We start from the raw sequence: 26,415 nt of genomic DNA on the forward strand, positions 1-26,415 counted from the left end.
ATAGAAAAGGCAATAAAATAGACATATGTTATTGTCTGAATAAACATAAATCTCACATTTCATATGCTGCTTTGCTGATAACAAAGCTTTTCATATATGCCCCTAGAAGATTTACTACACATCTCTGAGTTATTATCACTATTTTATAATGGAGATAACTAGGGCTGACAGAGACTAGAAGACTTGCCCAACATACTCAGAGACAGAGCAACTGATTCCCAGATCTGAGCTCCCCTCATGGCCCTGCCTTGATGCCCACAGAGCACCAACATTAGTCAGAAGGGTGGTATTTGCAGAATCTAATGGTGAGCTAAATTCTTCACTCTAATCAAAAGGATATGTGGGCTCCTACTAGGCTAGCAAGAATATTAAGATTTGCCTTAGGAAAAGAAATCCCAGGACGTTTCTACCTTATTCTTAAAGATAACCCTGCCATGTCTTCTTGAAGCTATGAACTGATTCTAAGCAGGAATGGAAAATTTGATCACAAGGATGGGGACTGATCTCTTCTCTCCAACCTTCTCCCAGTGCTCCCCATTTGGAGTCAATATTCTTTGGGCCATGCATCTTCATACGATAAACAAGCTTTAGTTGTGGTTTTTAGTGCTGTAGGGTTTACTGAAATGAAATGATCATTCCCAGGTTTGACAGCTCTCTCACCTTGTTTTCATTTCCCCAACCGAATAGCATTTACTTTAGGAACAGGATTTACACACCACTGGATCACAGAACAGAGGTACCGTGTTGCATCTACATTCTCTGGGTTGCAAAGACCTAGCCAATTTTCAGTGCATCACTTATACATTCCTCAGGCCATCCTCAGACTCATCATGTTTGTAAAACTTTCCCTTCTCTTTCTCATCTGAGAGCAGGTGGACCAAGACAGTTCTTTGGAGGCTCAATGAGTGATTTCTCCTGAGAGAGACACATCTCTCTAGTCTGCCAAGGAATGAAAGATCAGACAATCGCATAAATCATTTTGAACGTTGCCAAATAAATTCCACCAAATGGTACTGGCAATAATCACAGTATGTCACCAGGAAATGTGATTTTCTTCTATCATTGGGCTTTAGCCTTGTCCTGAGTGCCGTGAAAACGAGACAGAGGACATAGCTTTCCCATGGCGATAGCAGATTTCTCATCCCAGAAACGAAGGGGTTGAAATGCTTCTTTACCTTGAAACGTCTGGAACAGGGTATCAGGAATTAAGTAGGAACCACCTGGAATTTACTGCTCTTTGCCTACCGCACAATTGCCAACCATTCCCCAAATTAGGCAAATGGTGATTAAAGACCACCATTTTGTTATACGCAGGGCTGTGGGCTCCGGCTGAGGAGAGGCACAACCTGTTGTAGCTTATAAAAAAGGAAAGCTCTTTGGTAAGAATGGAAAGTCCTGAGAGCCAGTAGGCGAGTCTGCTCCCCAGGAGGCGATAGCATCCCAAGTCCACTAGGATTTTAGCTTCAACCACCGGACTGTCTTTCGTCCAGACTGGACCAGGAAGTCACATCAAAGGGCCGAGCAAGACCCTGGGCAAAGCAGCTGGGTGAACCAAGTTACAAAGAAGCCAAGGAAAGCTGCAGAATGGCGAGAAAAGGCAGAGACGCATAGGAGGGATAAGACGGGAGGAGGGAGGCGGGGAGGGAGGGGAGAGAGCAGAAAGCCGAGCACGGACGTCAGGAACAAAAGCTCCGGCGGAGTCTGGCGGAGGCACTAGGGGAGCACGGGGTGTTTTGAATAATTATTAAAATTAGCATGTGTCTGCGCCATCCTGTGGGTGTGGCGCAGAGCGGAGTGTAAACTCTAGCGGGGCCGGAGCAAACACTGGATTAGCGGCAGCAGCCTGCCAGCCTGCCCGGGAGTGTGGGGACCAGCGCGCGGCACGCCGACCGGCACGATGGCCTCGTCTCAGGGGAAGAGCGAGCTGAAATTCGCCGACTGGATGGCAACTCTGCCGGACAGCATCCACAGCATCCCCCTCACCAATTTAGCCATCCCAGGTAGGCGCGCAGAGGCTGCCGACGGGGCGCTCCACCCGCCCCGCCCTGCATGATCTGCCACGAAGTGGTAACTTGCCACGCTGCCCGAGGGAGAGGAGCTCGTCCCCAGGGGTGGGTCTCCGGCCAGGCGAGCGCGCGCTGGGAGCCTCGGGCCTCCTGGCGTTTTGCAAACCTCTGGGGACCGTGGCGCGGCGAGTCAAGGTGACTGCTGTTGCACTGGGCTGTGGAAGCAGGCAGGCTGTGCGAGAGGACTGGGGCAGGGGGAAGCCTCGGCCCTAGGGTCCTCCTCGTGCCCCCTCCCACGGGTTTCCTCCCAGACTCGGGGTTGGGGGGGGGCGGGGGCGATTTCTGGGTCTGCGGGGTGACAGTGCGCGGGGAGCGCGAGCTGGCGTCCGAGGGCTCGGCTCCGGCTCCGGCTCGTGGACCTCCGACTCCATCCCTGTCACGGAGTCGAGCGGATTTGGTAGATTCTCGGTTAGAACCTACCCGAACCATTAATATTCGTCCCCAGTCTCCTTTAAAGAGACAAAGCGCTTCCCGAAGAGCGATGAAAGTTCGGGGACCCGCGGCGGCGTGACCACTGCCCTTGACGGGGAGCTGAAGGGAGCGAGGGGCGGAGGGGCGCCGCTTCCCGGTTTGCGTGGACCCGGCGGGCTTGGCCGCGTGGTCACCGTCTGGATTGCGTTGCGAGTGCTGTTAGCGTCGTGTAGCGCCCGGGTCAGGAAAGCAAACCCTTGCGGACCGAGCGTCTGTTGCTTGGGACAGAAGCCCAGCAGGGAAACCTGCGTGAGCGGCGGCCGAGGGTGCGATGAACTGGCCAACCAAAGGTGAAAAAGCGGACAGTGCGAGCGTCCAGACAGCCTAGAAGGAAGTCCGGCAAAGCGAGGAAGAGACGCGAGGGACCCAGAGTCTTCAGCATGGCGCGCGCGGTTTAGACCAGAGAACCAGGCAGCTTTCTGGGGCGGGAGCGCTCAGTAGCCCCTAGCTCAGGTGTGCAAGAGAGAGGGACATTTCAGGGCGGACTACTACGGTGAGAGCTGGGGCCACGGCCATACTTGGTTACCAATTTGACTCTTCACTGGGGCTGCGGGTGCAGATGTCTGATCCCTCCAGGACCCGGCTAAAGGACAATTTACCCAAAGGTAGTCCATCCCTAGCCCAGAGCTCAGCCTGGTTATCAAGTTCACCCTTCTGGTCTATCTCCTCTTGACCTGCCCCATCCAGCGCCCCCTCTCAGCCACTGGAGGAAGACATAATAAAGAGGAAAGGAGAAAAAACAAGAGAGAAGGGTTCTTTTGAAAAATCCCAACAGGCTCTATCTAGCCAGCAGCGCTGGAATTGATCAGTAACTCAAATCAGTGGTCGTTAGTCAAGTGGATGTTTGGCTCCTAGGACAGGCACAGGTTGCATTCTGAGGGCCAACCCCTGAAGGAAGGGTTTGTCTCCTTTTGCCCTTCTTCAAGAGGTTGCTTCCCAAGAGCCCAGGTATCTCCGAGGAAAAGAACAACCCAGCTTCTACACCCTGCACTTACCCTGAGACCCGGGTGAGCCTCCAGATTGCTCTTTTGAAGGAGACGATAGAAAGTGCACAACTTTGTTGGCAAAATTTCACTCTCACTTCCACAGGCGTTCCTATCTTTTCTTGCTTTTTATTTGGCTCGTAGACGGTTGCTTTCATATGATCTCACCTGAGCATTTCTGTACACATAGAAAGTAATAAAGGCAAGGACTCTGATGCCAGCCAGCCTTCTGATAGATGACTCACCAGATATGCAGGGGGTTTCAAAGCCTAAGTTCACACTGCTAGTTCTGAGGGATGGTATGATACTATGTCAGAATCTATATTACATTTCTCTAATTCTTCACCTTTCAAAGCCGTAGTATTTACACCAGATCACATAATCCTTCCCCAAACCTCATGAAGCACACTGGTTCTATTAACTCCATTTCGTAGATGCAGCTCAGTGAAGGCAAATGATGTACCATCAGATAAATGATCTGACCCCTAAAGTGGTCCTTGGGGAAAGTCTCCTAAGACTTTTAATAGGGAAACGCATTGGGATTTGTATCGGGATGACTCAGTGGCAAGAACTACTAACCAGGGTGAGGGGACAAGGAACGAGGCATTAGCAGGATACAGGGCAATTTTCCTTTTCTTCCCATGGGTCAAAGTGAAACCTGAGGTCAGAGACTTTGATATTCTGCTTGTCTTCCAGTAGAGGCATTGGGGGTGAGACTGGGAGGCTTCACATGAGACCCATTTTGAATATAGTACTAGAGGGGCTGTGGCATTGGACACAGTGGGAATTTTCACTGCTTTCCCAGCCCTTCTTAATATTATACTCAAAGCGAATCCCCTGCAAAGCATCCCATTCTCACCCCCAATACTTCTGAGAAAAAAAAAATGTTTTGCCAAATCCACACCCTTGAATTTCCCCAGGATTTTGTAAAGTAGGTTTGGTAGATCCATACATATAAATCTAGGTGTAAAAATGGGTTTGGTACTTTTCTGCATTGCTCAACTGTGAGAATTTTTGGAGGAAAAAAGACATTCAAACTTTGATACAGAAGACTAATTGGAGACTATTAAACACTAATGGAATAATTGCCTTAAAATCATGCTAATAGCTTCCTGGCTGCTACATGTTTACTTGGCCAGTTGCTGCAGCTTGAATTAAGTAATTATCTCCACCATTTAAAACCACTCCTGATGCACCATACAAGTGTTTCTGTGGAAGGGAACGCCTGCTCGGTCATCCACTAAGTTCAGGTTTTCTTAGGTGAAGCAACCAGAGAGTGAAGAGCTGCTTGATAATGAGGCTACACTCTTGGGGCAGCTGACCCAGATTATTCAGGGCTAGTGCAAAGAACAATATGCAGGTGCGTGATATTCCCCACCATGAGTGCAGTTCTGGCATCTCTAAACATTTCTCTCCTATCTGCGTCTTTAATGCTTTCAGAACCAAATCACTTACTGGCTGTTTTGCATTTAAATGGCGTCATGATTTGGTATTGACTGGCCTAAGGAATTAAGTTAGTATTAGTAGTTTTTACTTCCAGTCTACTTTTCAAAAGAATGGTACTGTCAGAATACATTGACAGTTACTCAGATTTTAGTCTCATTCGTCATTTCTTCCAGCCTCTGATGACACCAAACTAAATTTTCATTCATACATGTTTCTTTAAACAATATCCTGGCATTTTGGGTTCTGAATGATACTTCCTCTCACTATGGGCAGGTGAGAGAGTATCGACAGAGATGCAAACAGAAAGACAGACTATAAAATTCAGGTGAGAGCGAGCCTGATGAATTTCTGGCATCATTACAGTAGAATTCTAACTCTATAATCATGGTGCCTCCAGAACCATGGTAAAGAGATCCATCATTGGAGCAAGTAAGCTGTTGCTTGATCTGGGTAAAGTGTTAGTGATCTGGGTGTATGATAGGTAGTCATTCTGTCCAAAATTTGAAACATTGGGAAGGGTTTTATTATTCCATGGGAGGGATCGGCTGTGCGTTTTCTGATATGTGATGAAAATCTTCTTCACATAATGCAGCAAACTGACCAAGTGACAATGAATGATGGGCTAAAATATGTGGTATTGGAACTCAGGATGTATGTTTCCTTGGCGTTGGAGGAGTTCATGGAGAAGTGGAGACCTCAAGATGGACCCCACAATCAGAGGCTCCTTACCCCACCCCTATCCTTGGAATGTGTTTTCCACACCTGGAGCCCTTTTCAAGGATGCTGCCTTAAGAGAGTAAGTTGTTATTGAGACCATCTGGCAGTACACGTGACTGAATCTGGGTAAGGCCTCTAAGATTCTGGTGAGTGGGTGCAAAGATGTACTCTTCTTGAGGCCACTGAAGACAAGCCTTGTATGTAGGTTCTCTTGCTTTACTAAACTTGCCACCTACCAGGCTGGTGGGGGGGGGGCTGCTTCTTTCTTTGGTCTTTCCTGCCCTCTGTGTACACAGGTCAGGGTTTAAACCAATGTTTAAACTTTCGATAAGGAACACAGAAATACTTTGGAAATCAATAATCATGCTGTTGATTTTGTTCATTTCTTCCAGAAAATGCCAATGGCAATGAAAAAGAGCAGTTTTACTTAGAGAAATTAGATGTTTATATGGTCCTGATTTCTGTGTTCTTGTGTCTGCTTTTATTAGTTTTTAATGTCTTTCCCTACAACGATCTCTTCTTGTTGCCAGTATTTCTGGAGCCAGCTGTCTTTTTCCTTTTCCTTGTAACTTACTATTTCTGTTTTGATTGGGATGAGACCATCTACAGGACGTATCTAGGATTGGGTCTAATTGTACAAATTTCTTTTAAAAAGCAAGTTTTTTCCCCTATAATTTTAGTCAGGATGGTGACACTGAGATTAATCCTGGAAAGCAAACAAAAGCAACAAAATTGTTTAGGATGAATATCTTTCTTGTGTTGCCTTTCCAATTCCCAGTTTTGTTTTTGATTTTGCTAAAAAGGAAAAATTAAATATCTGGAACATAGTTTATTCTAGGACTTTTCTTGATGAGTTGAACTGAATCACCAACTTTTAATATAAAGTGATCCTGATGCCATTTTACAAAATGCTTTCTCATGTACATACGTGTTTTCTACATGTTCTATCAGTAACCCTCCAAGGCTTTGCCACTCAAAGTTGGTCCAGGAAGCAGGGAAGGAATAGGGGAGCTTGTAGAAATGGAGCTCAGACTCTACCCCTCAGACCAGTTTAATTACAATGAGCATTTTATGTGATCCCCAGGTCTTGTTTTTTTTTTTTTTTTAATGTTTATTTATTTTTGAGAGAGAGCGTGAGAGAGAGCGCACAGCGGGGGAGGAGCAGAGAGAGAGGGAGACACAGAATCTGAAGCAGGCTCCAGGCTCCAAGCTGTCAGCACAGATCCCTGTCGCGGAGCTCCAACCCACAAACTGTGAGATCATGACTTGAGCCGAAGTTGGACACTTAACCAACTGAGCCACCCAGGTGCTCCCCTCCCCAGGTCTTGTTATATACACATTTAAAGTTTGAAAAACACTGCTTTAGGGTAGCTTTAAAGAGATCCTTTATGTAAGTGGCAGAGCCAAATTTAAATATACATTTTTGAGTAAGCTCTTTCTATTGGACTATGCAGTCTATTTATGAGCGTTCCAATTTATAATCAGGCTTAGAGCCAGAATATGGGTATTTGACTCCAGGCTAATGGCCCAGGTTGGGAACATACTGATAAGCTGATATTATAGTTCCTCATGCACCTTCAACATAAATGTGACTTAATTGCTACCTAAGTGTTCAAATTAGGTCGCTGTGATAAATGTAAAACCTTTCCCCTCATTTCCTTAAAGTACTGCTATCAGCCATCAACAGCACTTAAAATCATCCTATCTGGTGATGCTTGTGGTCACTAATGACAATTTAGGAAACAACCCTGTGTTGGTTCGTTGTCCATTGGTGTCATTCTTCGTTATGTTACAGGTTCAGCTACTATTGTTGTATTTATAGGTTACAGATACACTCAATTTATCTATAAGCTAGAACTTTTCAGTGTTGCTCTTGAGTAATAGTGGTATCATGAATGCAAAATGTGTTAAATTATCAACATCAGAAAGCCATCAAAACCATAGGTGAACAATAAATTGATGTTTTATTAAAAAGGAAATGATTGAGGGGTGCCTGGGTGGCACAGTCGGTTAAGTGTCTGACTCTTGATCTCCGCTCAGGTCACGATCTCATGGTTTTTGAGTTCGAGCTCCACATTGGGCTCTGTGCTGATGGTGTGAAGCCTGCTTGAGATTCTCTCTCTCCTCTCTGCCCCTCCCAGCGTGTGCTCTCTCTCTCAAAATAAATAAATAAACTTAAAAAAAAGGAAATGATTGATCTTGTTTATTTTGCAAACCATGCCTCATTTGTTTGAAGCATGGTTGACATGGAATAGATATATAAATATGGTTATAATTCACTTGAATTTTAGTTATTGAACATAATCTGTGTTCTAAAACAGTTAAAATTTTTAAAAATCCTCACATTGCTTCAATGAATAACACAATGTTTACAGGTTAAGGCTTACACACTTTACCCTTATGCAAATTTCTCATATCTTTACTTAGAGTTTATTTTCTCATATTTGATGCCAACCCTACCCAATCCAAATAGAGAGTGAATTACAAAGAAGAGGAATATGACTGCTGAGTGTCATATATCAGCAGTAACATAGGGAATATTCATGGGGGAAGACTAACAAAAGAAGACCCAGGGACACAGAAGGTAGGGTTTCCTAAACCCTGCCACTCCCAAAGTAAAATCAGAATCATGGGGAAATTGTCTGTTTTGATACTTCCCAGACACCTCTTTAACGGACTTCCACATAGTTCTAGAAATCTCTGGTAAAATTCTTAAGTATGCTTTATAAGCTGATTTTGGGGGCTACCACATACATGGTATCCACCATTTTTCTTCTTTCCTGTTTTGAGGACACTTTAAGGAGTTGTCACTTTTGCTGATTGGACATCTACAGGACTTGTGCTTCCACAATTTTTATACCCACAATACCACTACTGCTGACAATCCCGCCATGGCCAGAGCTATGTCTGCAGAGGCCCAACGTTGAGGATGTTAGTGTGTAAAAAAGGCCCTGGATTCCACTGTGGTCAGAGGCTCCCAGAACTGGTTTCCCTATTGTGGAAGCTGCTGATGCCAACTTCTGACCTGGTCTGCCATCACTGCTTGAGCTACGAATGCCAACATTGACAGAAACTTTTAATATTTTTGCCTAGTAGGGATGTCAGCAAAAGAGCTTTCTGAATTTATATTGATTCTTTTGTTGTTGCCCCCTTACCCTAGAACTCAGGTATGAGTTTATAAAATAGAAGATAATATGTAGGATAGACTTTGTTCCTTACTGTGAATTATTCTCAATTTTAGCCCACTCTCCATGTACATGTGTGTGTGTACACACATATAGTGGTTATCGACTTTATTTTTCCAAGAAGCTTGTCTTTTCCCTCTGCCCTGTAAGTAGACCTCTGGTGGGTGCTACCTAATTAATCCTTCCTCTGGACGGGTCCAGAGTAGGAATGCAGCTGGGGTCTATATTGTTTTTGGTGAGCAGCCTGGAACAATGTAAATAGAGCCAAATAAACTGACATACCTAAAGTAATTGCTGACACTGCTGTTGTTTGAAAGCAGAATAGTAGAGTGATGTACTCTGAGCCTTAAAGAAAAGTTTAAATCTCATGCATACATAGATATGTATACACACGTTTTATTGTTGATCAAAGGAGTCCGCTCTGTTAATATAGAAATTTTTTACCTATTACGACTAATGAAGCTGCCTCTTACCTAAAAGCATTAGTTTGGGGAAACCAGAGAACATGTCATCTTGATGAGCACTCAAGGAACTTCTGGATACAATCATGGGACTTGATCGTTTCAAGAAGTTTATATATTCTCTTATTTCTCCTTCTCTGGGTGGGGTTAGGATCCATCTTAGAAGATTGGGGGCCAGAAAAATGCCTAAATCGCATATTCCAGAAGGCAGGAAAAAGTGAGAGAGAAATTTAGCATGGTTCACATGGAATTCTGCTGCCAGAAGCTTTCTACAGAGCCATATGTTTTTATTATGCTCTATTAAGAGAGGAAGATGGGTCAGGAAGAGGGGCAGGAGGAGATGGTTAAACATTCTTGAGAAGCAGCCAGGATTAGTCACCTCCGGAGGCCAGGTACTGAAGCAGATGGCACATTGATTTGTTAGATGTGCTCTTGTTATGTTCCTATCTTTCATCACAGACCCTGGGAATGGACAGCTCTGTTACCACTCTATCTTAAATGCCAGCCAATACTATGTTTCACATAGAATTCTTCCTGTGAATTAATTTTTAGGAAGCAGCTATGTTTATCCTTAGTCAACATTATAAATGATAGTTGTGTTCCTTGATCTACTTGGAGAATTTACTTCATGAAGAAAAGTGGACTAAGATGAATGGATAATCTTAGTTGCCTGCTAGGCTTTCCTGGAGGTTCCCTCTGGCTTCTTGGGTGGCGAAGAGGAAGATGTGCTTGAAGGTGTCCTAATGGGCAAATGGGAACTTATCTCAATGCATGTCTCAGGCCACATTGCACTATGGAAGGAGGAGGGGCAAGGGGAGGAAGAGGAGGAGAAGGAAGTCCAGGGCTGCCTTTTGTAGAGTTAGCTCTGAACATACTCTTGCCATGTCTTGCCCTGAGCTTTTCTCCCAGGAAAGGGTAGGGGAGAGGTGGTGTTTGGGGGTTGGGGTAGGTGGTCAGGGGGATGTGAAGATACTGACTTGAAAGTTGCTAGAAGGGAAGGCTACAGAACTGTTTTGTTTAGACTTAATCACACCCTCAGGTCCTTATTTCTCCTTGTATCTGTTCAAATTCCTTGGGTCCAGCATTAGAGCCCCAGTCTTGAAAATGTCCTTAGTTCTCTTATCTCACTCTTTCTATCTGCTTACCTGGAAAAGCTTCAACTTCATTAACCTCTATTTTTTTTTAAACTTATTTAAATCCCAGAAAACTTCAGTGGCTAAACATTACTGGTGGAAAAATTACATAGCCTGGATGCCTCAACTCACTAGAAATTTCTGACCGTATATCTTATTGTACATCCCCAGTAAATTAGTTTCCCTGTTCTCTAAGATGATAATTTCATATTTCTTCTTGCTCCTCAAATCAACTTGCTCCTTCCCACCTCACTCTAAACTTAGGACCTCATCTTATGTTTTACACACACACACACACACACACACACACACGCGCGCGCGCGCACACACACACACACACACACACACACACAATATACGTACAGAGAAGAACTTCCTCAGTTTCCCATCATTAACCCAGCAACCTACCTGCACTGGTTTCTACACATTCTGCTTTTTCTTTATGTAAGAGAAAGCCCTGGATATGTTCCTCCCTAAGTCCATCTTCTCTACTTGTGGTCTGGATCACATCCACTTAAATCTCCTCAGAGTTTACTCCCAAATTCATCCCCTCTCTCTCTCCTGTGTCATTATTTTTCTCTACCTCTACTGGATCACTCCAGTCAGTATACAAACATATGTTATTATTGCCCCTCTTAAAAAAAAAGTCCTCTGGCTCCATACCAGCCTCTCTCTCCACTGTACTATTTCTCTCTGATATTTGTAAAAACAACTCCTCTGTCTTGAAGTTTCTTCCTTTTCTCTCTTTATTCCATGCTAATCTCATTATTTCCCTACCACTGGCACTAAAATTGCTTTTATCACGTTTGTCAGTGATCTGTATTTTGCCAAAGCTAATGGTTAATTCTATATCATCTTATTTGATCTTTCAAAATCATTTGATGTGTTTGACCCCATATCCTTTCTTAGACATGTTCTTCCTTTGGCTTCTTATGGCACTTAAAAAAATTGTGGTAAAAAACACACAACATGAGATTAACCTTGTTTTTAAGTGTATAGTATTATTAGCTATAAATATAGTGGTGTGTAGTATATCTCTAGAACTTTTTCATCTTGCATGACTCAAGTTTTATATCCGTCAAATAACAACTCCCCATTTCCTCCCTCCACCACCCCTGGCAACCACCATTCTACTTTTGCTTTGATGGGTTTGACTACTTGATGCCATTTGAATGTAGTATTTGTCTTCTGTATCTGGCTTATTTCACTTACCATAATGTCCTCAGGTTTCATTCAGCATATGACAGTATTTCCTTCATTTTTATGGCTGAGTAATATTGCATTGTATGTATATTCTACATTATATTTATCTGTTCATCCATTGATGGACAGTAGGGTTGTTTCTACATCTTGGCTGTTGTGAATAATGGTACAAGGAACATGGGAATGCTAGTATCTCTTTAATATCCTTATTTCAGTTTTTTTTTGATAAATACCCAAACATGGAATTGCTGGTTCTTATAGTAGTTCTGTTTTTATTTTTTTTGAGGATCTGCCATATTGTTTTCCGTAGCACCTGTATCATTTTACAGTCCCATCAGTAGTAAACAAGGGTTCCAATTCTCCACATTTTCACCAACATTTATTTTCTGTTGTCTTTGATAATGACCTTCCTATCAGGTATGAAGTGATATCTCATTGCAGTTTTGATTTTAATTTCCGTGATGATTACTGATGTTGAACATCTTTTCATATACCTGTTGGCTATTTTTATGTCTTTTTTTGGAGAACTGTCTATTCAAGTCTTTTGCCATTTTTAAAGTTATTTGGTATTTTGCTATTTGGTTGTAGGGGTTAATTATAGATTTTAGAAATTAATCCCTTATTGATATATTGTTTGAAATATTTTCTCCCATTTCAGAGGTAGCCTTTTCACTCTATTAATTGCTCAATTACTTTCTTGCATGTGGAAGTTTATTTATTTATTTATTTATTTTTTATTTAAAAAATTTTTTTAATATGAAATTTATTGTCAAATTGGTTTCCATACTACACCTGGTGCTCATCCCAACAGGTGCCCTCCTCAATGCCCATCACCCACTTTCCCCTCTCCCCCAACCCCCCATCAACCCTCAGTTTATTTTCAGTGTTTAAGAGTCTCTTATGGTTTGCCTCCTTCCCTCTCTGTAACTTTTTTTCCCCCGTCTCCTCCCTGCTGGTCTTCTGTTGAGTTTCTCAGGATCCACATAAGAGTGAAAACATATGGTATCTGTCTTTCTCTGCCTGACTTATTTCACTTAGCATAACACTCTCCAGTTCCATCCACATTGCTACAAATGGCCAGATTTCATTCTTTCTCATTGCCAAGTAGTATTCCATTGTATATATAAACCACATCTTCTTTATCCATTCGTCAGTTGATGGACATTTAGGCTCTTTCCATAATTTGGCTATTGTTGAAAGTGCATTGGGGTACAAGTGCCCCTATGAATCAGCACTCCTGTATCCCTTGGGTAAATTCCTAGCAGTGCTATTGCTGGGTCATAGGGTAGATCTATTTTTAATTTTTTGAGGAACCTCCACACTGTTTTCCAGAGCGGCTGCACCAGTTTGCATTCCCACCAACAGGGCAAGAGGGTTCCCGTTTCTCCACATCCTCGCCAGCATCTATAGTCTCCTGATTTGTTCATTTTAGCCACCCTGACTGGTGTGAGGTGGTATCTGAGTGTGGTTTTGATTTGTATTTCCCTGATGAGGAGTGACATTGAGCATCTTTTCATGTGCCTGTTGGCCATCTGGATGTCTTCTGTTTTTTTTTTTTTTTTAATTTAATTTTTTATTTTTAAAAATTTACATCCAAATTAGTTAGCATATAGTGCAACAATGATTTCAGGAGTAGATTCCTTAGTGACCCTTACCCATTTAGCCCATCCCCCCTTCCATAACCCCTCCAGTAACTCTCAGTTTTTTTTCCATATTTATGAGTCTCTTCTGTTTTGTCCCCCTCCCTGTTATGTTTTTGCTTCCCTTCCCTTGTGTTCATCTGTTCTGTGTCTTAAAGTCCTCATATGAGTGAAGTCATGATTTTTGTCTTTCTCTGACTGACTAATTTCACTTAGCATCATACCCTCCAGTTCCATCCATGTAGTTGCAAATGGCAAGATTTCATTCTTTTTGATTGCTGAGTAATTCTCCATTGTATATACATACCACATCTTCTTTATCCATTCATTCATTGATGGCCATTTGGGCTCTTTTCATACTTTGGCTATGTTGATAGTGCTTCTATAAACATTGGGGTGCATGTGTCCCTTCAAAACAGCACACCTGTATCCCTTGGATAGATACCTAGTAGTGCAATTGCTGGGTCATAGGGTAGTTCTATATTTAGTTTTTTGAGGAACCTCCATACTGTTTTCCAGAGGGGCTGCACCAGCTTGCATTGCCACCAACAATGCAAAAGAGATCCTCTTTCTCTGCATCCTCGCCAACATCTGTTGTTGCCTGAGTTGTTAATGTTAGCCATTCTGACAGGTGTAAGGTGGTATCTCATTGTGGTTTTGATTTGTATTTCCCTGATGATGAATGATGTTAAGCTTTTTTCATGTGTCACTTTTTCATGTTTCACTTTTTTTCATGTGTCGGTTGGCCATCTGGATGTCTGCTTTGAACTGTCTATTCATGTCTTTTGCCCGTTTCTTCACTGAATTATTTGTTTTTTGGGTGTTGAGTTTGATCAGTTCTTTATAGATTTTGACTACTAACCCTTTATCTGATATGTCATTTGCAAATTATCTTCTCCTATTCTGTCGGTTGCCTTTTAGTTTTGCTGATGGTTTCCTTTGCTGTGCAGAAGCTTTTTATTTTGATGAGGTCCCAGTAGTTCATTTTTGCTTTTGTTTCCCTTGCCTCTGGGGATGTGTTGAGTAAGAAATTGCTGTGGCTGAGGTCAGAGATGTTTTTTCCTGCTTTCTCCTCTAGGGTTTTGATGGTTTCCTGTCTCACATTCAGGTCCTTCATCCATTTTAAGTTTATTTTTGTGAATAGTGTAAGAAAGTGGTCTAGTTTCATTCTTCTGCATGTTGCTATCCAGATCTCCCAGCACCATTTGTTAAAAAGACTGTCTTTTTTCCATTGGACATTCTTTCCTGCTTTCTCAAAGATTAGTTGGCCATACTTTTGCGGGTCCAATTCTGGAGTCTCTATTCTATTCCATTGGTCTATGTGTCTGTTTTTGTGCCAGTACCATGCTGGCTTGATGATTACAGCTTTGTAATATAGCTTCAAGTCTGGGATTGTGATACCTCCTGCTTTGGTCTTCTTCAAAATTACTTTGGCTATTCGGGGCCTTTTGTGGTTCCATATGAATTTTAGGATTGCTTGTTCTAGCTTCGAGAAGAATGCTGCTGCAATTTTGATTGGGATTGCATTGAATGTGTAGATTGCTTTGGGTAGTATTGACATTTTAGCAGTATTTATTCTTCCAATCCATGAGCACGGAATGTTTTTCCATTTCTTTTTTTTCTTTTTAATTTTTTTAACGTTTATTTATTTTTGAGACAGAGAGAGACAGAGCATGAACAGGGGAGGGTCAGAGAGCGGGGGAGACACAGAATCCGAAACAGGCTCCAGGCTCCGAGCTGTCAGCACAGAGCCTGACACGGGGCTCGAACTCACAGACCGTGAGATCATGACCTGAGCTAAAGTCGGACGCTCAACCGACTGAGCCACCCAGGCGCCCCTGTTTTTCCATTTCTTTGTATCTTCTTCAATTTCCTTCATTAGCTTTCTATAGTTTTCAGCGTACAGAAAACTTTTACATCTTTGGTTAGTTTTATTAGTAGGTATTTTATGATTCTTGGTGCAGTTGTGAATGGGATCAGTTTCTTTATTTGTCTTTCTGTTGCTTCATTATTAGTGTATAAGAATGCCACTGATTTCTGTACATTGATTTTGTATCCTACGACTTTGCTGAATTCATGTATCAGTTCTAGCAGACTTTTGGTGGAGTCTATCAGGTTTTCCATGTATAGTATCATGTCATCTGCAAAAAGTGAAAACTTGACTTCATCTTTGCCAATTATGATGCCTTTGATTTCCTTTTGTTGTCTGATTGCTGATGCTAGAACTTCCCACACTATGTTAAACAACAGCGGTGAGGGTGGACATCCCTGTCGTGTTCCTGATCTCAGGGGGAAAGCTCTCAGCTTTTCCCCATTGAAGATCATGTTAGCTGTGGGCTTTTCATAAATGGCTTTTATGATGTTTAAGTATGTTCCTTCTATCCCGACTTTCTCGAGGGTTTTTATTAAGAAAGGATGCTGAATTTTGTCAGATGCTTTTTCTGCATCGATTGACAGGATCATATGGTTCTTATCTTTTCTTTTATTAATGTGATGTATCACATTGATTTGTGAATATTGAAGTAGCCCTGCAGCTCAGGAATGAATCCCACTTGATCATGGTGAATAATTCTTTTTATATGCTGTTGAATTCGATTTGCTAGTATCTCGTTGAGAATTTTTGCATCCATATTCATCAGGGATATTGGCCTGTAGTTCTCTTTTTTTGCTCTGTCTCTGTCTGGTTTGGGAATCAAAGTAATGCTGGCTTCATAGAATGAATCTGGAAGTTTTCCTTCCCTTTCTATTTTTTGGAACAGCTTGAGAAGTATAGGTATTATCTCTGCTTTAAACGTCTGGTAGAATTCCCCAGGGAAGCCATCCGGTCCTGGAGTCTTATTTGTTGGGAGATTTTTGATAACTGATTCAATGTCTTCGCTGGTTATGTGTCTGTTCAAATTTTCTATTTCTTCCTGTTTGAGTTTTGGAAGTGTGTGGGTGCTTAAGAATTTGTCATTTCTTTCAGGTTGTCCAGTTTGTTGGCGTATAGTTTTTCATAGTATTCCCTGATCATTGCTTGTATTTCTGAGGGATTGGTTGTAATAATTCCATTTTCATTCATGATTTTATCTATTTGGTTCCTCTCCTTTTTTTTTTTTTGAGAAGTCTTACAAGAGGTTTATCAATTTTGTTTATTTAAAAAAAAAACAACTCTTGGTTTCATTGATCTGCTCTACAGTTTTTTTAGATTCTATATTGTTTATTTCTGCTCTGATATTTATTATTTCTCTTCTTCTGCTGGGTTTGGAGCGTGTTTGCTGTTCTGCTTCTATTTCCTCTAGGTGTGCTGTTAGATTTTGTATTTGGGATTTTTCTTGTTTCTTGAGATAGGCCTGGATTGTAATGTATTTTCCTCTCAGGACTGCCTTCACTGCATCCCAAAGTGTTTGGATTCTTGTATTTTCATTTTCATTTGTTTCCATATATTTTTAAATTTCTTCTCTAATTGCCTGGTTGACTCATTCATTCTTTAGTATGACGTTCTTTAACCTCCATGCTTTTGAAGGTTTTCCAGACCTTTTCCTGTGGTTGATTTCAAGTTTCATAGCACTGTGGTCTGAAAGCATGCATGGTATGGTCTCAATTCTTTTATACTTATTAAGGGCTGTTTTGTGACCCGGTATGTGATCTATGTGCATGTGAGAAGAAAGTATATTCTGTTGCTTTGGGATGCAGAGTTCTAAATATATCTGTCAAGTCCATCTGATCCAAGATATCATTCAGGGCCCTTGTTTCTTTATTTATTCTCTGTCTAGATGTTCTATCCATTGTTGTAAGTGGAGTATTAAAGTCTCCTGCATTTACCACACTCTTATCAATAAGTTTGCTTATATTTGTGGTTAATTGTTTTATATATTTGGGGGCTGCTGAATTTGGTGCAGAGACATTTATAATTGTTAGCTCTTCCTGATGGATAGACCTTGTAATTATTATATAATGCCCTTCTTCATCTCTTGTTACAGCCTTAATTTAAAGTCCAGTTTGTCTGATATAAGTATGGATACTCCAGCTTTCTTTTGACTTCCAGGAGCATGACCGATAGTTCTCCATCTCCTCACTTTCAATCTGAAGGTGTCCTCAGGTCTAAAATGAGTCTCTTGTGGACAGCAAATAGGTGGGTCTTGTTTTTTAATCCACTCTGATACCCTATGTCTTTTGGTTGGAGCACTGAGTCCATTTACACTCAGTGTTGTTATTGAAAGATATGGGTTTAGAGTCATTGTGATATCTGTAGGTTTCATGCTTGTAGTGGTGTCTCTGGTACTTTGTGGTCCTTGCAACATTTCACTCAGAGTCCCCCTTAGGATCTCTTATAGGGCTGGTTTAGTGGTGATGAATTCCTTCAGTGTTTGTTTGTTTGGGAAAACCTTTATCTCCTTCTATTCTGAATGACAGACTTGCTGGATAAAGGATTCTTGGCTGCATATTTTTTCTGTTCATCACATTGAAGATTTCCTGCTGTTCCTTTCTGGCCTGACAAGTTTCAGTAGATAGGTCTGCTACTACCCTTATGTGTCTACCTTTGTATGTTAGGGCCCGTTTATCCCTAGCTGCTTTCAGAATTCTCTCTTTATTCTTGTATTTTGCCAGTTTTACTATGATATGTAGTGCAGAAGATCGATTCAAGTTATGTCTGAAGGGACTTCTCTGTGTCTCTTGGATTTCAATGCCTATTTCCTTCCCCAGATCAGGGAAGTTCTCAGCTATGATTTGTTCAAGTACACCTTCAGCCCCTTTCTCTCTCTCTTCTGGAATTCTTATGAAACGGATATTGTTCTGTTTGATTGCATCACTTAGTTCTCTAATTCTCCCCTCGTACTCCTGGATTTTTTTATCTCTCTTTTTCTCAGCTTCCTCTTTTTCCATTATTTTATCTGCTAATTCACCTATTCTCTCCTCTGCCTCTTCAGTCCATGCTGTGGCCGCCTCCACTTTATTTTGCACCTCATTTATAGCATTTTTTAATTCATCATGACTATTTTTTAGTCGCTTGATTTCTGTAGCAGTAGATTCTCTGCTGTCCTCTATGCTTTTTTCAAGCCCAGCGATTAATTTTTTCAAGCCCAGCGGTGACTATTACTCTAAATTCTTGTTCCGTTATATTGCTTAAATCGGTTTTGATGAATTCTTTAGCTGTCGCTACTTCCTGGAATTTCTTTTGAGGAGAATTCTTCCGTTTCATCATTTTGGCTGGTTTTCTGTCCCTTATGTGTTTTGAAAGCCTGTTGTGTGCTCTGCACCTGTGAGCACTGCTATATTAAAGGAGGGTCATACACTGTCCAGGGCCTGGCGCTTCAGGAGGTTTTTTTCTGGAGATTGTTACTTGCTCTCTGTTGTTGTGACTTTGGTTATTTTATTACCCTTCTCGTAGCAATATTATGGACCCTCCACCAGGTGTGCTTTGATTTGTTCCTTGGAGTAGCCCTGCAAAGGAAAACAGATGAACAGGAGAAAAAAACACGCAAACGCACAAATAAGTAACACAAACAAACAAACAAAAACAAAAACCTAAAGACTAAAAACAAAAAACCCCAAAACACCGACTACAAGTAAAGGAGAGGGTGGAGGTGGAGCTAATGGAAGAGCACATACAAGGAGAGAAATAACAGGAACGGGGCGGGGGTGGGGAAGAAAAATAAACATTGATTAGGCAGAGAGACTAAAAGGCTTAATCCAGAAAGATAGAAAGTAAAATAAAGATGGAGGCGGGGAAAATGGAATGAAGATAAAGTTACCCGGATGGAGAAACTATATGGCTTGATTATTCCAGAGAGAGAGAGAAAGTGTAAAGAAGGAAGTGTAGAACATGTATCAAGACACTGGATTAAATATGTTTGTTTAGACAGACCAATAACCAGAGTAACCAGCCTAAGGGGAGGGAAGAGATAAGGAGGAGAAATGGGGGCAGGAGGAGAATATATCTCTATATCCAGAATTGACCTAGAGTTAATCCAGGCAATGCTGCATCACTTGAAGGTAGTCGCTGTCTTCAGGGTCTCTGCCCCTCTGGTGGATATGCAGTTACCCCATGCAAGGGGGCGTGGTTTGGCGTAATCTGAACCTACCTCCACTATGGGCCCTGGGAGTGATCCCTGAGGCCTCGCCTTGGTGGTGGTGGGGCAGGAGGGAGGTGGATGGTGATTCCCCAGTCTCTTCTCCATGGAGCTGGACCCGGTGGAGTCAGTTTGAGTCGTCTTCACTGTGCTGCTGGCGGAGATTGGGTGGTCCTTCTCTTTCTGCCAACTCCTTTGACTCTGCGCTTGGCTAGGATTCAAAGTCCCACTCCATGAGCTCTGGCCCTGGGGAGGGGCCTCTTAGTGCTGCAATATGTGGTCCCAGCTGGCTTTGTCTGTGCCACTGCACTTCAAGGAGGTCTGACTTCTACTGCAGACTGAGCTGCTGCCCTCGCCTCTACCAGCCCCCAGGGGGGTGGACACAGGCAGGCTTTATCCTTCCCACAGCATTCCAGGGAAACAGAGGCCTTATCCTCCTGCAGAGTGCACCCTCAGCCCAGCCACTGTGCATGGGGGTGGCAGACGCAGGCAGGTTCTGTGCTATCACGCAGCCCTCCAGGGAGGGAACTGCTTTCTCCAGCTGTGGACTCAGCCTCTGACCTACCCGTCACCCAGGCCTGACGCCCCTCCTCCCCAGGGCACTAACAGGGAGCCGGCTGGATCCCTCTCAGTCTCAGTCCGAGGTCTTTCTCCTGTCCAGATACGGTCCTGTACTTCTGTAGCCGCTCTTTCTCTTCTTTTTGTCTCTGCTCAGAAGGGGGTCCCTCCCCTCCATGCCCACATGGCCTTTTTTTTTTTTTATCTCTGCCTGTTCGCAGTTACCCACCTATCTTTTTTTCCAGCTTTCCCATTTTATTCCTAGAAGATTCAGTCTCTTTTCCTCCCAGGCTCTGGTGTTCAAAGTCCTTTGGCTTCTACACTTTTTTGTTTGAGAGACGCTGGAATTATGGATTCCCCCTACTTCTCCACCATGTTGGCCCCCACATGTGGAAGTTTTTTAGTTTGTAATCCCACTTTTCTATTCTTCTGTTGTCTGTTCTCTTGGTGTCCTATGCAAGAAATAATTGCCAAGACAAATGTCCAGAAGGGTTTTCCTCATGTTTTCTTCTAAGAGCTTTACTGTTTCAGGTCTTATATTTAAGTCTTTAATTCACTTTGAGTTAATTTTTGTGTATGATGTAAGATAAGGGTCCAATAAATTTTATTCTTTAGAATGTAGATATCCAGTTTTCCCAACACATTTATTGAAGAGCCGATATGTCATTGTATATTTTTGGCAACCTTGTCAAAGATCAGTTGACTGTATGTATATGTGTTGGTTTAGTTTTGGGCTCTCCATTTTGTTCTATTGATCTATGTGTCTGTCCTTATGTTAGTACCATACTGTTTTGCTTACTATAGTTTTGTAATATGTTTTGAAACACAAAGTATAAGTCTTCCAGCTTTGTTCTTTTTTTTTTCAAGATTATTTTGGCTATTTGGGTTTTTTGTGGTTTCTTATGAATTTTAGGACTGTTTCTTCTATTTCTGTACAAAAAGGTCATTGGGATTTTGATGGAGATTGCATTGAATCTGTAGATAAATTTGGGTAGTCTGGACATGATAACAGTATTGTCTTCCATCAATGAACAGGGGATGTCTTTCCATTTATGTGAATCTGTTTATGTCAATCTGTTTCACAAATGTTTTACAGTTTTCTGGGTACAAATATTTTATCTCCTTGGTTAAGTTTATTACTAAATATTTTATTGTTTTTTTTTTTTAATTTTTTTCAACATTTATTTATTTTTGGGACAGAGAGAGACAGAGCATGAACGGGGGAGGGGCAGAGAGAGAGGGAGACACAGAATCGGAAACAGGCTCCAGGCTCTGAGCCATCAGCCCAGAGCCTGATGCGGGGCTCGAACTCCCGGACCACGAGATCGTGACCTGGCTGAAGTCGGACGCTTAACCGACTGCGCCACCCAGGCGCCCCAATATTTTATTGTTTTTAATGCAGTTATATGGGATTATTAATTTCCTTTTTGGATTGTTTATATTTATTTTTTAAGTTTATTTATTTTGAGAGAGAGAGGGAGAGTGAGAGAGAGGATGAGCAGGAAAGGGGCAGAGAGAGAAGGAGGGAAAGAATCCCAAGCAAGCTCCTCACTCAGCACAGAGCCTGACTCAGGGTTTGATCTCACAAACAGTGAGATCATGACCTGGACAAAAATCAAGAGTCAGACACTTGATCGACTGAACCACCCAGGCACCCCAGGATATTTTTTTTTTGGCATATAGAAAGGAGACTGATTTTTGTATATTGATTTTTGTATCCTGCAACTTTACTAAATGCATTTATTCCAACTGTTTGTGTGTGTGTGTGTGTGTGTGTGTGTGTGTGTAATCTTTAGGATTTTCTACATATTTGATCATATTATCTGCCAGCCAAAATCATTTTAATTCTTTCTTTCCTATTTGAATGTCTTATTTTTCTTGTAGAATTGCTCTGGCTAGGTCCAGTACTGTGTTGAATAGAAATGTTAAGAGTGGGCATACTTGCTTTGTTCCTAAGAGCTTTTAGCTTTGAGTGTGATATTATCACAGACATTTCATATATGACCTTTTTGATGTTAGGGTCATTTCTTTCTACTCCTAGTCTGTTTAGTTTTTTTTTTTTTTAATATGAAAGGGTGTTGAATTTTTGTCAAGTGCTTTTTCTGCATCTGTTAAGATGATCATGTACTTTTAATCTTTTATTATGTTAATGTGGTGCATCATATTGATTTTTTTTTAACATTGAACTATCCTTGCACTCTTGTGTTAAATCCCACTAGATTATGGTGTATGAATTTGGTTTGCTACTATTTTGTTGAAGAGTTTAGCGTCTTTAACTCATCAGGGATATTGGCCTGTAGTTTTATGATCTTGTAGTGTTTTTATCTGGCTTTGGTAGCAGAGTAATTCTGGTTTCACAAATGAGTTTGGAAGTGCTACTTTTTAATTTTTTGGAGGAGTTTAAGAAAGATTGGTGTTAATTCTTTAAATGTTGGGTAGAATTCAACAGTGAAGCAATCTGATTTCCAGCTCTTCTTTGTTTAGGGATTTTTGATTACTCGTTTAATCTCTTATTAGTTATAGATTTGTTCAGATTTTCTGTTTCTTCATGATTCAGTCTTGGTCAGTTGTGTGTTTCCAGGAATTTATGCATTTATTCTCGGTTATACAGTTTGGCATATAATTGCTCATATTAGTCTTTTTTTGAACTGTTTTATTTCTGTGGCCTCAATTGAAATATAATACATATATATAAAGAATATATTGTTTTTATGCATTTGAGAATTTCTCATTCTATTGATTTCTAGTTTTATTCCATTGTGGACAGAAAAAGACACTTGGTATGATTCTAATCTTTTAAAATCCTTGAGACCTGTTTTGTGACCTAACATATGATCTGTCCTGGAGAATGTTCCGTGTGTGCTTGATAAGAATGTGTATTCTGCTATAGTTGGATGGAATATTTTGTGTATGTCTGCTCAGCACATTTGGTCTATAGTGTTCAAGTTCTCTGTTTCCTTGTTGATCTTCTGTGTAGATGTTCAATCCATTCTCCAAAGTGGAATATTGAAATTTCCTATGTATTTCTCCTTTCGGTTTTGTAGTATTTGCTTTGTATATTTAGGTAATTTGTATATTTCCCTTGTGAATTGACCCCATTGTCAAGTAGGTTTTATCTGTGGGATGCAAAGATGTTTTAACATATACAAATCAATAAATGTGATATCCCACATTAATAGAATCAAGAATAAAAATCATCTGATCATCTCAGTAGATGCAGATAAGCTTTAACAAAACTCAATGCCATTTCATGATAAATTCTCCCAACAAATGGGGTATGCAAGGAACATACTTCATAAAATAAAGATCGTATATGACAAAGCCATAGCTAACTTCATACTCAATGATGAAAGCTAAAAGTTTTTTCTCTAAAATCAGAAACAAGATAAGGGTGCCCCCACCAGTTATTCCTATTCAACCAAGTATAGAAGTGCTACCCATAGCAACTAGGCAATAAAAAGAAATGAAAGGCATGCAAATTATAAAGGAAGAAGTAAAATTGTCTGTTTGCAGATGACATGATCTTATATGTAGAAAACCCTAAGAACTCAGCCAAAAACCTGTTAGAACTAATAAACAAAGTCAATAAAATTTCTGCTTAGAAAATCAACTTACAAAAATCGGTTGTCTTTCTATACACTAACAACAAAATTTCTGAAAGAAACTAAGAAACAATTACACTTACAATAGTACGAAAAAAAAACCCAATAAAATACCAAGGAATAAATCTAACCAAGGAGATGAAAGATTTGTCCATTGAAAACTATAAGACATTAATGAAAGAAATTAAAAAAGACAGATTAATGGAAAGATCTCCCATCTTCATGGATCATAATATTGTTAAAATGTCCATACCAGCGAAAGCCATGTAGATATAGATTCAGTGAAACCCCTATCAAAATTCCAATGGCATTTTTCACAGAAATAGAAAAAAACTATTCTAAAATTCATATGGATCCACAAAAGACCCTGAATAGTCAAAGTAATCTTGAGAAAGAACAAAACTGAGGCTTCACAATTCCTGAATGAAAACTATACTACAAAGCTATAGTGATCAAAGCAGTATGGTACTGACATAAAAACAGGCACATTGACGAATGGAATAGAATCAATAGTCCAGAAATTGATCCATTCATATATGATCAACTAATATTTGGCAAGACAGCCAAGAATAATCAATGGGGAAAGGATAGTCTTTTCAATAAATGATGTTGGGAAAATTGCTATTTGCATGAAAAGAATGAAATTGGACCTCTATCTTAACTATACACAATAACTAGCTCAAAATGGATTAAAGACTGAAACTGTAACACTCTTAGAAGAAAACACATGGCAAAAGTTTCTTAGCATTGGTCTTGGCAATGACTTCTTTGGATATGACACCATATGTATAAGAAATAAAAGCAAAAACCTAAACCAAAGAGGTAAAATATCTGCATACTGAAAACTACAGAAAGCTTATGAAAGAAATTGAAGAAGATGCAAAGAAATAGAAAAAAATTCCATGCTCATGGGTCGGAAGAACAAATATTGCTAAAATGTCAATACTACCCAAAGCAATTGACACATTCCATGCAGTCCCAATGAAAATTGCACAAGCATTCTTCTCAGAGCTAGAAAAAACTATCCTAAAATTTGTATGGAACTGGAAAAAAAACCAGAATAGCCAAAGTAATGTTGAAAGAAATCCAAAGCTGGAGGCATCACAATTCTGGACTTCAAGCTGTATTATAAAGCTGTAATCATCAAGACAGTATGGTGCTGGCATAAAAACAGACACATAGATCAATGGAACAGAATAGAGAGCCCAGAAATGGATCTACAAATGTATGGCCAACTAATCTTTGACAAAGCAGGGAAGAATACCCAATGGAAAAAAGACAGTCTCTTCAGCAAATGATGTGGGGAAAACTGGACAGCGACATGTGGAAGAATGAACCTGGACCACTTTCTTACACCATACACAAAAACAAACTCAAAATGGATGAAAGACCTAAATGTGAGACAAGAAACCATCAAAATCCTAGAGGAGAAAACAGGCAACAACCTCTTTGACCTTGGCTGCAGCAACTTCTTACTTGACATGTCTCCAGAGCAAGGGAAACAAAAGCAAAAATGAATTATTGGGACCTCATCAATATAAAAAGCTTCTGCATACTGAAGGAAACAGTCAACAAAACAGGCAACCCCCCCCCCCCCCGCAGAATGGGAGAAGATATTTACAAAGGACATATCGGATAAAAGGTTACTATTCGAAATCTATAAAGAACTTATCAAACTCAACACCCAAAAAACAAACAATCCAGTGAAGAAATGGGCAAAATACACTAACAAAAGACACTTTTCTTTTCTTAAAAAATTTTTTTTTAGTTTTTATTTATTTTTGAGACAGAGAGAGACAGAGCATGAGAGGGGGAGGGGCAGAGAGAGAAGGAGACACAGAATCCGAAGCAGGCTCCAAGCTCTGAGCTGTCAGTAGAGCCCGACACAGGGCTCGAACCCATAGACCATAAGATCATGACCTGAGCCGAAGTCAGAAGTTCAACCGACTGAGCCACCCAGGTGCCCCAAGACACTTTTCTAAAGAAGACATCCAGATGGCCAATAGACACATGAAAAGATGCTCAACATCACTCATCATCAGGGAAATACAAATCAAAACCACAATGAGATAACACTTCACACCTGTCAGAATGGCTAAAATTAACAACTCAGGAAACAACAGATGTTGGTGAGGATGTGGAGAAAAGAGAATCCTTTTGCATTGCTCATGGGAATGCAAATGATGGATCCACTCTGGAGAACAGTATGGAGGTTCCTCAAAAAATTAAAAATAGAACTACCTACAACCCAGCAATTGCACAACTGGTATTTATACAAGGGATACAGGTGTGCTGTTTCCAAGGGCACATGCAATGTTTATAGCAGTGCTATTGACAATAGCTAAATTATGGAATGAGCCCAAATGTTCATTGACTGATGAATAGATAAGAAGATGTGGTATTTATATACAATGGAAATATTACTCCATGATCAAAAAGAATGAAATGTTGCCATGTGCAATGATGTAGATGGAACTAGAATGCATTATGCTAAGAGAAATAAGTCAGTCAGATAAAGGCAAATATCATATGATTTCACTCATATGTGGAATTTAAGAAATAAACAGATGAACACAAGGGAAGGGAAGGAAGGAAAAATAAGATAAAAACATAGAGGGAGGCAAATCATAAGAGACTCTTTTTTTGTTTTGTTTTAATGTGTGCTTCTTTTATTATTTTTATGAAGATCATCTTTTTTATATGGTCAGGGGCCATTGGTTTTTCTTTTTTTAACTTGTTTTATTTTGTGTTTTTTAAAATTGACATCCAAATTAGTTAGCATATAGTGCAACAATGATTTCAGGAGTAGATTCCTTAGTGCCCCTTACCCGTTTAGCCCATCCCTGCCCCCACAACCCCTCCCGTAACCCTCAGTTTGTTCTCCATATTTATGAGTC

General features: G+C 40.8%; 1 protein-coding gene across 2 annotated transcripts in view; it reads left to right on the forward strand.

Moving 5' to 3' along the window:
• The first annotated feature begins 1,327 nt into the window (after positions 1 to 1,327).
• The window catches only part of PLCXD3 (phosphatidylinositol specific phospholipase C X domain containing 3), a 168,133-nt gene continuing 143,045 nt past the window's right edge, over positions 1,328 to 26,415 (forward strand). Inside the window, exon 1 of one of the 2 annotated variants that reach the window (XM_045439315.1) lies at positions 1,328 to 2,000. In XM_045439315.1, coding sequence (XP_045295271.1) covers positions 1,898 to 2,000 — 103 coding nt within the window. In that variant the 5' untranslated portion in view covers positions 1,328 to 1,897. The remainder of the gene's footprint in view (positions 2,001 to 26,415) is intronic. The other variant, XM_045439304.1, reaches the window with a different exon arrangement.

Source organism: Leopardus geoffroyi, chromosome A1 (assembly GCF_018350155.1).
Source record: "Leopardus geoffroyi isolate Oge1 chromosome A1, O.geoffroyi_Oge1_pat1.0, whole genome shotgun sequence".
Classification (NCBI taxonomy): Eukaryota; Metazoa; Chordata; class Mammalia; order Carnivora; family Felidae; genus Leopardus; species Leopardus geoffroyi.